Source organism: Protopterus annectens, chromosome 5.part0 (assembly GCF_019279795.1).
Source record: "Protopterus annectens isolate FY-2018-M chromosome 5.part0, PAN1.0, whole genome shotgun sequence".
NCBI classification, from domain to species: Eukaryota; Metazoa; Chordata; order Ceratodontiformes; family Protopteridae; genus Protopterus; species Protopterus annectens.
The window spans coordinates 403,234,012-403,246,605 of NC_056735.1; the positions used below are offsets into that span (position 1 = coordinate 403,234,012).

The 12,594-nt window shown below is 40.3% G+C and overlaps 1 protein-coding gene across 4 annotated transcripts in view; it reads left to right on the plus strand.

Moving 5' to 3' along the window:
* The window catches only part of SLC35A5 (solute carrier family 35 member A5), a 712,931-nt gene that overhangs the window by 387,650 nt on the left and 312,687 nt on the right, over positions 1–12,594 (plus strand). For all 4 annotated transcript variants that reach the window (XM_044072367.1, XM_044072365.1, XM_044072366.1 and 1 more), the window contains exon 5: positions 8,782–8,915. In XM_044072367.1, coding sequence (XP_043928302.1) covers positions 8,782–8,915 — 134 coding nt within the window. The remainder of the gene's footprint in view (positions 1–8,781; positions 8,916–12,594) is intronic.

Sequence of the window (12,594 nt, forward strand, 5' to 3'; positions counted from 1 at the left end):
AGTATGAAGGAACTGAGGCATTTCACACACACACACACACACACACACACACACACACACACACACACACACACACACACACACACACACACACACACAAAATAAACAGTACCATAATTTTACGGCCTTGTTTATTTTCTTTGCCTGGAATAGGCTGTTTTACGGCCCTCTTTATTGTGTTTGCCAGGAATAGGCTGGTTTAAAATTAAAAAATATATATGTTTTCACACCTACTTCTAAGTGTATAAAAGCTGATATGTTTAACATTGTGAAGTATTTCTGATTTTTTGTTACGGAGGATCGCTTGTCTGTGATAAATAAAGGCTTGTCGCTTTGGAACACTACCTGGGTTTCATAATTTTTTGGAAATTATTGTGACTGAGCTCATCAACAAAGTTTTAAGACTACTAGTTTTTCTGTTTTTTTATTTTTTCCTCATCACTCATGTTGGTGAGGTTGGAACTAGACAGATTCCTGTGCTTATTCATTTTTTATTTTTATTTATTTATTTTTTAACCTATGAATTTACATATACTGTGAAAACTGTGTTGTAATCTGTGGTGTCTCATTAATACAGACACATACTAAGCATATGCAAGAACAGCATGAATGGAGTACATTATAGTGTTATAAGTGAAGAGTAGCAAATTTATTAATAGTAAACCTGGTGCTAAGCTTGATGTCTGCAAGCAAAAATATAAATAAGCAAAACATGCATCTGAGGGAGGAGAAAAGATAGTGACACTTCTAAAATTCACTTGCTGTTGCCACCCTGAGAAAGTGAATGTATGCTTCACTTTCACAAGGGTTTGTTACCCTCTGCCAGACGAGAAATTTTGTATTTGTCCCATCACCTGATTTTAGTTTGAGACCTCAGCTTCAACTGCCTAAAGACAAAATAAGAGGGTTGTTGTCACTTTCATGTAAGTTGACACACCACTTTCTCATTACGAGAAAAAGGACATGGTTACTAGTTATAGCACACTTCCTAGTGCTGTGTCCTTCACCTTTAGGCTCCTACATTAATTATTGTCTACTCTGACACACAGGTTATTCATTAGGTCCTGCACATAGGTTCATAGATGTGTACTAGGCTAATGGCCCTGGAGCCTTTACAAGCCTAGCCCATAGAAGTGCCCTGGCATCATGCTACCCAACATTAGTTCCCAGTGCCTCTATTGTCTAGAGCCACTGGAGTGATCCCCGGGGTGAACTTTCTATTGCCATCCACTCATCAAGCTTTCTCTTGAAAAGGGACAGTGAGGTACTCTGCTTGACATGTATAGGAAGTCTATTCCAGAGCATGGGCAGCCTCTGGGTGAGGAACCTGTCCCTCCAGCATGTTCTGTTAATTATAGTAACGAGGTTCAGGTCTCTGGAGTGTGTGGTGTGGATGATTGGGATTTCTTTAGATGTAGCATTTCTAACAGAGCTGGGTCAGACATGGCTTTGTAAGTCAAGCAGAGATCGCTTCTAAGTAGGCGATATGAGACTGAGAATAGCTGGAGTCTTTTGATTCTGTCCATGTAGGACATGTGTTTAATGCCTAGGATCCTGTTCGTGAGGGACTTCTGTGGCCTCTCCAGCTGTTGCAGCTGTCTAGTGAGGTACATGACAAGTGAAGCATTATACTCGATGATTGGTCTAATGAGGGAAAAGTAGAAAGAGACTGACCTCTTTCTTCCTAGATGCAAAACCCTTGGTAATGAGATGTGCCACATAGAAGGACTGTCTGACCACAGAGGCAATGTAGTGGTCGAAGGAGAGGCTGCTGTCAACCTGCGCCCCCAGATCTCTTGTAACACCTAGAGTGTTCAGTGGGCTCCCATCGATGTGGTAATTAGTGGGAACTGAGTTTTTACCAAAGGGGATGACACATTTTTTGGCATTAAGCTTAAGGCCATGGTTTCAACACCAGTCATTGGTCTCACTGAGGCCTTTCTGTAGGATGTCTGCATCACTTGGGGAGTTAATAATGCCTTCCAGCTTGCAGTCCTCTTTATACTTGGTCAGCCAGAGTCCCTTTGTGTTGGCCTGGACTTCTGAGAAGTAGATGCCAAACAGGAGAGGACCCAGGACCATTCCCTGTGGGAATCCACTCGTGACTGGTCGGCAGTCTGACTTGGAGTTCACCACTTTCATACTGTGTGTTTTATCTGTGAGCCAGTTTGCAACCCACCTAGAGATATAAGGGTTGATGCCTAGTTTGGTGAATTTATCAATAATTCCCGAGTGAGGAATGATATCAGAGGCCATGGCCAGATCAAGGTAGGCTGTTTGCACTGCCTTACCTTCATCCACAGCCCTTGTGACTGACTCAAATAAGTCAATCAGGTTGAGCAGACATTAGCTACCTTTCACAAAGCCAAACTGCATGGGGCCCAGAGTTTGGAGATTTCGTATATCTTTGTTAATCAGGTCCGTGATGATGCACTCCATAGCTTTAAATATCAGATTCGTCAGGCTAATGGGGCGATAATTCCCAGGGTCTGTAGTCACTTCCCCTTTATGGAGAAGGATGACTGTAACAGTGTGCCATTCGATAGGGGCAAAGCCTGAGGTCAGGCTGTGGCTGAACAGGACACACAGATGTGGTGCAAGTTCGCTTTGTAGTTCATGTAGAACACAGCCAATGATATTATCGGGTCCCATGGAAGCTGTGTTCTTGGCCTTGGGCAATGCAGCTTTAACCTGTGCTGCAGTAATGCTGGGTGCCCAGCATTCTTCCAGTATTGTGATTGGCCCTTGGGGGGGGTAAAGTTGACACTGAATCTGTTGGCCAGTATGTTGGCAATATCTTTTGGCTCAGTATAGGAGGTACCATTGTGCATTAACTCAGAGCAAATCTGGGTATTGCCGTGGAGGTTCTTGGTATAACTATAGAAAGCTTTGTGATTGTTTTTAGTGTCTGCCGTGAGTCTGCCTTCATAGCTGGTTTTAGAGGATTTGGTGAGGGATCTCAGCTTTTTGTTGAGGCTAATAAGGGAGTTTTTCCAGTCTTGGGACTTCACCTTTTTCTGCAGCAGTTTCTTCCTTCTGTTGTAGAGTTTATTAATGGCTGGGAACCACCATATTGGCTTCCTTTATTTGGCGGAGAGAATCTTGGTTCTGTTGGGTGTGGCTAGTTCCTTGCATTTATGTACATGTTCGTACAGTGCATTGATGTATGATTTGGCAGTCTTGCAGCTATTTTCCATTGGCATGGGTGCCGTGAAGTTAGCCACCTCTGTTTTTAGGAGTCCAGAGTCGGCTTTGGAGAAGTTTTTCATGGTGGTTACCTTTGCGGGGGGAGGGGGGGGTGAGATGTGGATTTCCATGGGGATTACTTTAAGTTTGGATCTGACCAGGGAGAGATTGACTATTGGTTTAGAACAACGGTCACCCATGTTAGTAATAACCAGGTCATAGATGTTGCTTCCTCTAGTGGGGGTCAGAATGAGCTGGTCCAGGGCATTGGAATGGATGAATTCCAAGAAGTGTTGGGCCAGTGTATTGGTGCTAGAGTAGTTTTCCCAGTTGATGGAGGGGTAGTTGAAGTCAGATTTCACACCCAAAGGGCCTTCAATTTAGAAAGGCTTAACTTTGTATTAACACAGGTAGAAAAAAAATCAGCAAAGTGATGCCAGCTAACCTGGCCTGTATCCCACAGAAATGTGTAATGAGCCAACTTCACAGTATTTAGGACTACATTAGGAACATGTTAGAATTCATTGTGGTGTATCACTACTTTAAAGATGATTGCTGATTATGTCTTTTGCATGTGTGCTTTCATTGTCTTTCAACTTTGGTAATGTACTATGGGTACAGGCTGACCTTACCCACTGTGCACTTTCCTTAAGAATCAAATTAGTGTAGCCACCCTTTATTTTAAGAGCTTATACTGTTTAGAGACTATATGTAGAGAAGCCCACTATGAAGTCATTATAACTAAATGACTGAGTTCGAGGTCCGGCATTTTCGATCTTTAGAGCGTTTTATATTTTTAACATTCGATGATATGATATAGACCCCATATGTCACTACCTCCCTACTCAGATCAGTTCACCTGGCTGTAACCTTTATCCTTAATACAAGCCTCCTTTCCTTTAAAACCCCCTAACATATTTTGGATTTTTTCTGAAATGAGCTTCTTGCTATTTATTGATATCCTGGCAAACCACAAGTAGCCCATCTTAAGTAAATTGATTCATGATGCTTCCCTTAAGTGTCCAACTCCCTCATGAGTAAATGCATTGAAGCTGCTCCATCTACCACAAGAATTAAGCCTCTGTGATGTAACTCCCATGTAAATCAACTCTATAAAGAAACAAAAAAGCTCATGGCACATTGTAAAAAAACAAAAAATTATTCCTGAAGACATTAAGAAGATGCTTAAATGTAGAACCAGGGATGGCAAAGGCAATCTTGAACTTAGTGTTGGGTATCACCAATGAAGGCTCATCCTGGCCAGGGGAGGTACTCATAAGACAGCCTCACCAGTGGTTTGTGTCTTCACCAGCATCCTGGCAGTGAGGGAGTATTTATTTAGGTCTCACCCCTTCTCTTTCTGTGAGGGGGGGACAGATAGCCTGCATTATCACAGGGACTTCAGTGCCCTCCCCAGTTCAGTTGCACACTTGCATGCACCGGCATTAAGATCTGCTGCCAAAGTGACTTTCTGGAAAATACCTACAACCCACCACCACCATATTTTGCAGCATCCCACTTCCAACAAAGGATTGCGCATTGGACAACCCTGGACTATCCCTCTCTCTCCATGGATTGACATACCAGTCCACCCCTGCCACTTCCATCAAGCACCAGAGACGTTAGTCTCTGGTTGCGTGGTCCATAGTAAGAACTTTATCCCTCTACACCACAGGAGTTGGCCCTGCTGTGTGAATTACTAGTGAGTTGGTGCTGTCAAACAAAGATGGTGACAAGTCTAAACTGTCTCCCTAGGATTAGAACATGAGGTAGTTCCATTTGGTTTGATTCAGTGCAGAGTATGAAACTGTAGTGACAAATAAGATCATTTATTTGACCCCCTCTCAAAAGGTATGAACATTTTATTAGTTTTTATTAATTTTTTCATTTGCATTTGTTAACCAGGGTAAAACATTGATCACACTCCGCCCAGGAGCATTGTCTAATCAAGCGACTTGCACAGATTCACACAGGAGGCAAATGGAAGCTCATGGAATTGAACCCTACACAACAGCAACTTGTTATGGGCTCATAGGTTTGATCCTCTGCCTTACCAGTTATGATAGCTTCAGCATGTCCGTGAGAATGCAATTGAGACTGCTTTGACCGCAGTAAATGAGAGAGACCTCATTATTGGCTCAGTAACATATCTCTGAATCTCTCTTGTTGAACAATAGTGCTGTCAGACCTGTGAGGGTGGTAGTGTTTACCCTGGCGGCCCATGCATAGCATTGGGAAATTAATCCCCCCTTGCACAACACACAAAACAAGGGCCTCCACAGTCAGTAAAACTAAGGAGCACTCACTCTTTCACCCACACTCACATTTTAGCGTACACACACACACACACACACACACACACACGCTTCATTCATGCCCTACTGATATGCGAGTGTACGTCACACAGAACACACTCAGACACACACAAACACACACAAACACACAGACACGCACACGTCTATCCTCATGTTTTTGTTGAACTTACCTAAACTGTGATTATTTCTATAGGAGTGACTGGGTGACTACCATCTTTCCATGCTGTTAACTTTTCCTCCAGCAATGGAAATTTGCATAGCTGAGTGAGTCTCTAGATCACTCAGCAGTGCAGGAAGCTCTGGTATTTCCAGGGGAGAGCACATGGCTAATGAGCATTAGCTGCTCCCCTGGATTTCCTCATTATCATACAGCTTGGCCTGTGGGACTGCCCTCCATGCGGAGACTCCTGTTAGCAGGAAACCTCGTTAGTAAGATGATCTGTGAAGTGGAAAGGCTTACTGCAAGGGAGAAACTGCTCCTGCTAAGCCTTCCCACTCCCAGTAAGCCTTTCTGAATTTCAGCCACTGTCTTAATTGGTGTGGTCAGAGATATCGGGATTAAGCATCAACTTCAGCAAAATATCTCACTCGTAACTTACCAACAACATGGCAGCTCAACATAAACAATATTAACGCTTCAGCATCTCATGCTCAAACGTCCACAGTTCAGAAATCATACTGCATTATGGTTTAGGGTACTTATTAAAAGGGCTACTCCACACACTTGTATTAAAAATGCAGCAACAGCATAGATACTTATACAATTAATAAAAGTATTTTACCAGTTTTATACTACTTATTACGCCCTTTATAAGGAAATAGCATTTTCAAAATTAAGAAGTATGCAAAAGCACATTCTTGCATCATAATTTTTATACTTAAGAACCTGCAGACGCATAAAAACATTGAATATAAAATAGCACTGTAATGTACAAAATGTCATTAAATGCAGAGTATTTCCTTAACTGCCCCACTGACTCTCACATGATTGATATCACTGAGGAATATGAACAGCTTTGGTCTATATTAAATAAACGAAAACTCACTTCAGCAAACGGCATTTCATTGGAATGGCAATCGTCGAATTCCGCTTTTGCGGGGGGGGGGGGCTGTGCCCCCCACACCCCCCGCTAATTCTATATACCAACTCCAAGATTGCACTATAGTGAGGAAAGGTGATCTGGTGTTTTGAGTTCATTTAGTAGGGTCTCTCAGAATCTGCCTGACGATGATTTGGTCCCTTACAAACACAGACACCATCACAGATGCTGTGGTGGAGTCTGTCGGCATTTGGCCTGACAACATGATAGGTACAAACCCTAGGTATGGTGGGGGTGGTCTTTTTAAATTTAAAGCAAGACTCAGTAATTGCACAAACATAGATATGTTCCAAATCCAGGAGAACTTCAAAATCGACAATTTGTTGTTGAGACTCACAACACCTTAATGATATCCGTTTTAGGCTTGATGTGTTTGTTACATTCTTTGTTTTCTTCACCTCAGCAAAAAGAAGTGAAACAGTCCAAACTGTTATTAGGTTTGGTATCATTCATAAAACATTGAAGTCATCCTGAAAATCACTTGAGTTGGTGGAAGGAGCCAGCTGATTCAGTTAATGACTAATAGAAAAGGGCATAATGCAGATGAATTTTTATATATTAAGTACTCATTATGCAGCTACAGAAATCCTTCTATTCCAGGATCTACTTTAACGTTAAGTGCTGTATGCAACATTACCTTCTGTAGCCTAGATTCTAACAAAAAGTATAAGAGGATGTCATGTGTAGAGTAGATTTGTGCATTACCTAACTCTCAGCTGTCTATGTGTCTGTAGATGTCTGTGTATCACAGGTATTCCATTATGTGTTGGTTCATTTATAGGCCTATTGACTTTACAGCTATTAACTGCATCAGGTTGCTCTTTAGTTTTTTGTTGCGAACTGACGTTCAGAGTGTTGTCTCACCTGATGTCTTCTGTAATAAGTTGTTACATTACTAGACAGTAATTTAGAGTACAGAACAGAACTGGTATGCTTATCAGTAATAGCCAAGGTTTATGTCACAGGCTATTATTTATTTATAGACAGTCTTTCAATTTTATTGCATTTGTTATTCAGCTGTTTTAGGGTTCTCATCCAATGCTTGCAGTTATTTTTTTCATGGACATTAACTAAAAATGTTAAAATGAAAAAAATCTAGAAAAATAAAGCTCCAACTGTGGCTCAGGTGACCCATTGCCTATGTGCCAGTTCCTTTGGAGGAGATGATAGGATGAAAAAAGGACATTGAAATGGCAAGTACTAGACTCGCCAAGCCACCAATGAATTGGTAGCTTTCATAGTGGGCATGCAGGAGCATGGTTCCTTGTGGGGAAGGCATGAAGTGGTTTGCTTATCCTCCTGTCCATGAGGTGGGGTTATGACCATCATAAAAGTTGTTCTAGCCAGGATGCTGGTAAGAACATGAACAACTCTTTTAGCTGCCCAAATTACAGCCTCCTTAAATAGCACTAACCTTCATGGTTATGGAGGACTCCCTACCATGGAGAACAAATTGGCTTAATTCTGATTGGGTGAGAATTGATGGTTGGCAGACATAGGCGCAAGAAGGGGAAAAATTGGAAAGGCATCATCAGTTGGTAACCACTGTTCTAGTGGAGCATTTTTCAAAGTTAAAGAATAAGGGAGCACAGTTTGAATATGGAGTACAGACTTAAGGTACATCTCTGTGAGAATGCATGGAGTTTGGCTCCTCATATACCCACAGAATATAGCCAACATGTTAGTCACCTTCCTGGGAGATAGCAATTTGAAAAACTATTCTTGAGTTCAATAATCCATTGAAAGGCAAACAAGAAGTTTTTGGTTAACTGAAATCAGCAGCTTAGCCAGTATGTAAGGAAGTGGGTAGGTTAAATGGACAAATACATCCTTATTTGCCATCCATAGCTGTAAATAATTTCATTGATGTTGAGTAAGGAAATTGGTACAGAACATGGCATACAGATTCATTATTATGGTTTGGCTGTTTTGCATGCTAGTAACTTGTTTCTAGTGTGGTGTACTTTGTGTTTAAAAATGACAGGAGCATCAAGTGTGAATCTTGCAGTCACAGATTAGATGTTTTGCTTGTTAGTGTTCTAGTGGTTCCAAGCCAGAGTTGAGATTGCACCTCATTTGAGTGGGCTTTTCTTTGCCAGTATTTGTGACACACCTGAAACATTGTATTTTTCCATACTGTATTTCTAAGTCAAATTTTTTTTTTTTTTTTTTTTATATAGAGAGTCGTTCGTACAAAGACTGCCGATGCACTTCCTGGAAAGACTTCCTCAGTTACTTGAAATGGGCAGTACCTGCCTTTCTATACTTTCTTGATAATTTAATTATCTTTTATGTTCTGTCTTATTTCCAGCCTGTAAGTATGAACTATTACTTATTTTGATTTTGAATAAAACTGTATTCTAATCAAGAAACGTCCTCTGTTCTAGGTGGCCCCACTGAGTTCATCCTTTCTGACCCCCACTTAAATCTTATGCAAGTCTGTTACAGTCTCTGACAACTTTTTCTTCCATCCCTCATATTAGAGCTGCTCAAGTTTGAAGCCTGTGCTCTGTGTAGTCCATTAATTATTTGTTTTTTATATTTATATTTCTTCAAACCTCTCTAAATTGTATCTCCCCAACCTTCAGTATGCCGCAGTGCATGTCTTTTACTTCTGATTCTTTTTCTCTTTTCTTGTTCCACTTGATGTCTACTCCTTTATGAACTTTTAAGTCTGTATTGTTTGATTTTGCTGCTCTAATGGGTATTTGTGGATGTTCCTCTGCGTTTTCAAAGAAGCTTAGTGTGACCTCAGCAGCCTTACTGTTACCTGCTTCAGCTCTGCTTCTTTTCTACTGCCTTTGCCTTTTCTGAGACATGCCTCCTGCACCTGAGCAGAGTGCTTAAAGTGGCATTTCCCCCATTTGATCTGTTTTGTAGCAAAGGGAGCTTTACTGACTCAGAGAGACCCTTCCAAATGTAAGCATGGCATCCCAGAGGGTAATGCTGCATGAAAGGCTGAAATTAAAGTAGGTATTTAATTGGTGTAGATAGAATTGTGTCTGGATGTGCTTCAGTGCAGTTGACATAGTATTTGTTAGTGTTCAGATTTATTCACATTTGCTTACTAGGAGTTTTCAGCTTGGACCCCCCCACCCATTTTCAGTAGAGTCCCTGAGATAAACGTGTACAGCTGATGTCTGTATATTGCTATGTAAAAGACTGTATTAACAATATATAGGTACAACAAGTTTCAATACATTTGCAATAGTTAAAGTAAAATGCACAGATATTTGACTTTATACAAAAATAAAAATCAAGATATAGAAAGAAAAGTTAATGTGTAAATTGCATCATTATGTCTCTAACACGCTTTATGAAGAGGCTTAAGCATATTGTGAGATAACACTGAAAAGGAGTAACTTCCAAGTGGAATAAGATATAGCAGGGTCAAGGGAACACACAGGTCTACAGTTTTATTCACATTTTGTTAACTACAGAGTAGAAGTGAGAGTGGATCAAGTGCTTGCCTTTGCAACCATGACAGTAGAATGTGATGATATGATACATCATGAAGTGCAGTTTTGTGTGTGTGTGTGTGTATTGTGTGTGTATATATATATATATATATATATATATATATATATATATATATATATATATATATATATATATATACACCGCACATATATAAATGAGATGATGATCATTACCAGGATTCTCACTGTTGCAGTTAGTAATTTGGGGTATCCTGCCCCAGGTACCCTGATAGCCAGCTCAACTTCCTGGAGCTGTGACTTCCTACAAGGGGCTTCCAGCAATTCCTTCCCCATTTCTATACAAGGATGTTATTGTACGTGGTATATAAGAGGATGAGCAGGCCAGCACCACATATTCAGAGTGTCAGTTTGCCCATATGTCTTGAATTGTCTGCCTTTGTCAGATTCTTTTGGTAGATCTCTCTGGCTTCAGAATTAATAATATATGTACCCTGTAGGGGATTTCCTTGTATTTTTTTTTCTTCTTTGCAATGGTCTTTGATGTCTAATAGCAAATTTGATCCTGGATTCTTCAGCTAAAGATAACAGTTGGATTGCTTTATGGAGGAAACAGATTGCCTTTAGAAGACTTCTACTCCTTTTCTGTCTTAGACAGAGCACTTGACATGGACACATTTCACATTGTACTAATTTCATCCTGAGGGGCATTTACAGCAAAAGAGGTAAATCTCCTCTAGGATTTTTTCAGCTATTCTAAAGGGGATACATGACTGACTACAGACTGTGATGTGTTAGCCAAAGGTCTCCAAAGAGCACGATCTTTGAAAGAAAGCATTGATAGAAACATCAGGAGACTAAGGATGTTCCAGTGGACAACTCCAGTCCACACCTAGGTCCCAGCCAAACTCTGGGACATGGTGAGGGCTTATTTCCCAGTGTTTGCCTGGGAAGGAAACTACTGGCATGACTACTCTGCAGGCCACCCAGACCATCAGCTTTTTTTTTGCCGTCCCTCCCAGACATAAGACACACTACACCTTGCCCTTCCCCTGATGCTGGGTGGAAAACTTTAACATCAGAAGGTTTTGCATTTCTTGTTGCTTTTAATAGGTGGAGGGTTGTGTTCCCACAGTTTTTCATGTGGAAGTTCCCAGTAACTCTACTGAGGTCACAGTCATTGCCTCCAAGGCAGTTTTTTTCCAATAACCCGAAAAAACAAAACACTGCATCCATCCAGCTTGCCTCAGCATAGATTGGGTGGTTCTTTATTGGTAACATCCACTTTCAAAATTTTTCTAAAAAAAACACAATATTTGACATCAAAAAAAAAAGATGGAAAAAAAAAGGAAATTAAAATTTCTCTTTCAGGTTTGCTTTTTCGGGGCTTTTAGCCGGTTGTCCTTGTTCTTATAAAAGGGAATTTATTTCTCACCAGGGGAGTGGGGGGGGACCTTGAGGTTCTGCCCCAAGGATGTGAAAAGGGTTTTTTAAACTTTTTTTGAATTTCCCCTTTAAAAAAACCCATGAGTTTTTCGGGTATACATAAAAACATTTTGGGGCCTCAAGGGTTGACAAAATAGAAAATTTTTTATTTGATTTTTTTTTTTTTTTCCAAAATATTTTCCCAACTTTGAACAAGCTTAAATTTTTTTTACGGGAAATTTTTAAATTTCTGAAAAAAATTTTTTGGCAAAAAGAAATTTTTTTTTTTTTTTAAAATTTAACTTTGGGGCTCCCAAAAAAGTGTCAGTTTAATGATTTAACTGTTTACGCATTTTTGGTTTTTTTCAAAAAAAAAAAAAAAATTCCTTTTTTTGTCCCAAAGTTTAGACCGAAAGGTTTGTTTTCTGGGGGGGTTGTAGTTTTTTTCCTTGCCACAAAAAAGTTTTTTTCCACCAGTATGGGGACCTTCACCACCCCCTAAGGGTACCCACACAAACAGAAGGTTGTTTTGGCCCATTTTATTTTTTTAAAGTTCCCGAAAATTTTTGCCCCAAAAACAAGGAAATTTTTTTCCCCCTTTTTAATTTTTCCAAAAAAAGTTTTTTTTTATAATAATGTCTACTTTTATTTAACCTCCTTGTTTAAAATCTAAGTAAGCCTCTAAAAAAAAAGCATCAACCTCCACCCCGGGCCCACTTTTTAAAGGCAAGCCCCTTATTATTCTAGCTGCGGTGGGTTTCTCTTTCCCTCCGTTAGCGGAAGGGGGTTTTGAGACAAGTAAAGCTATGAAAAAACCCCCCTCTCCTCCTAACCCAAAAAACAGTGGGGTCAATTAACCAAATGGGGTAATTTCAATGGGATAAAACCAGCAAAAAAGGAAACCCCAACCAACAAACCCAGCCCAAAACCCTAAAACGCAAAAAAACCCTTTAAAAAAACTCGGGGGTCAAAAAAATTCCCAAAAAAGAGGCCCCCAAAAGGCCCCAAAAAACCCCCAATAAAACAAACAAAGAAAAAAAAAATTTTAAAAAATCCAGAAACCAAACCCCTTAAAGAATGGGGTTCAATAGAAATAGGGCCCCCCACTGAACAAAATAACTGGGGCCCTGG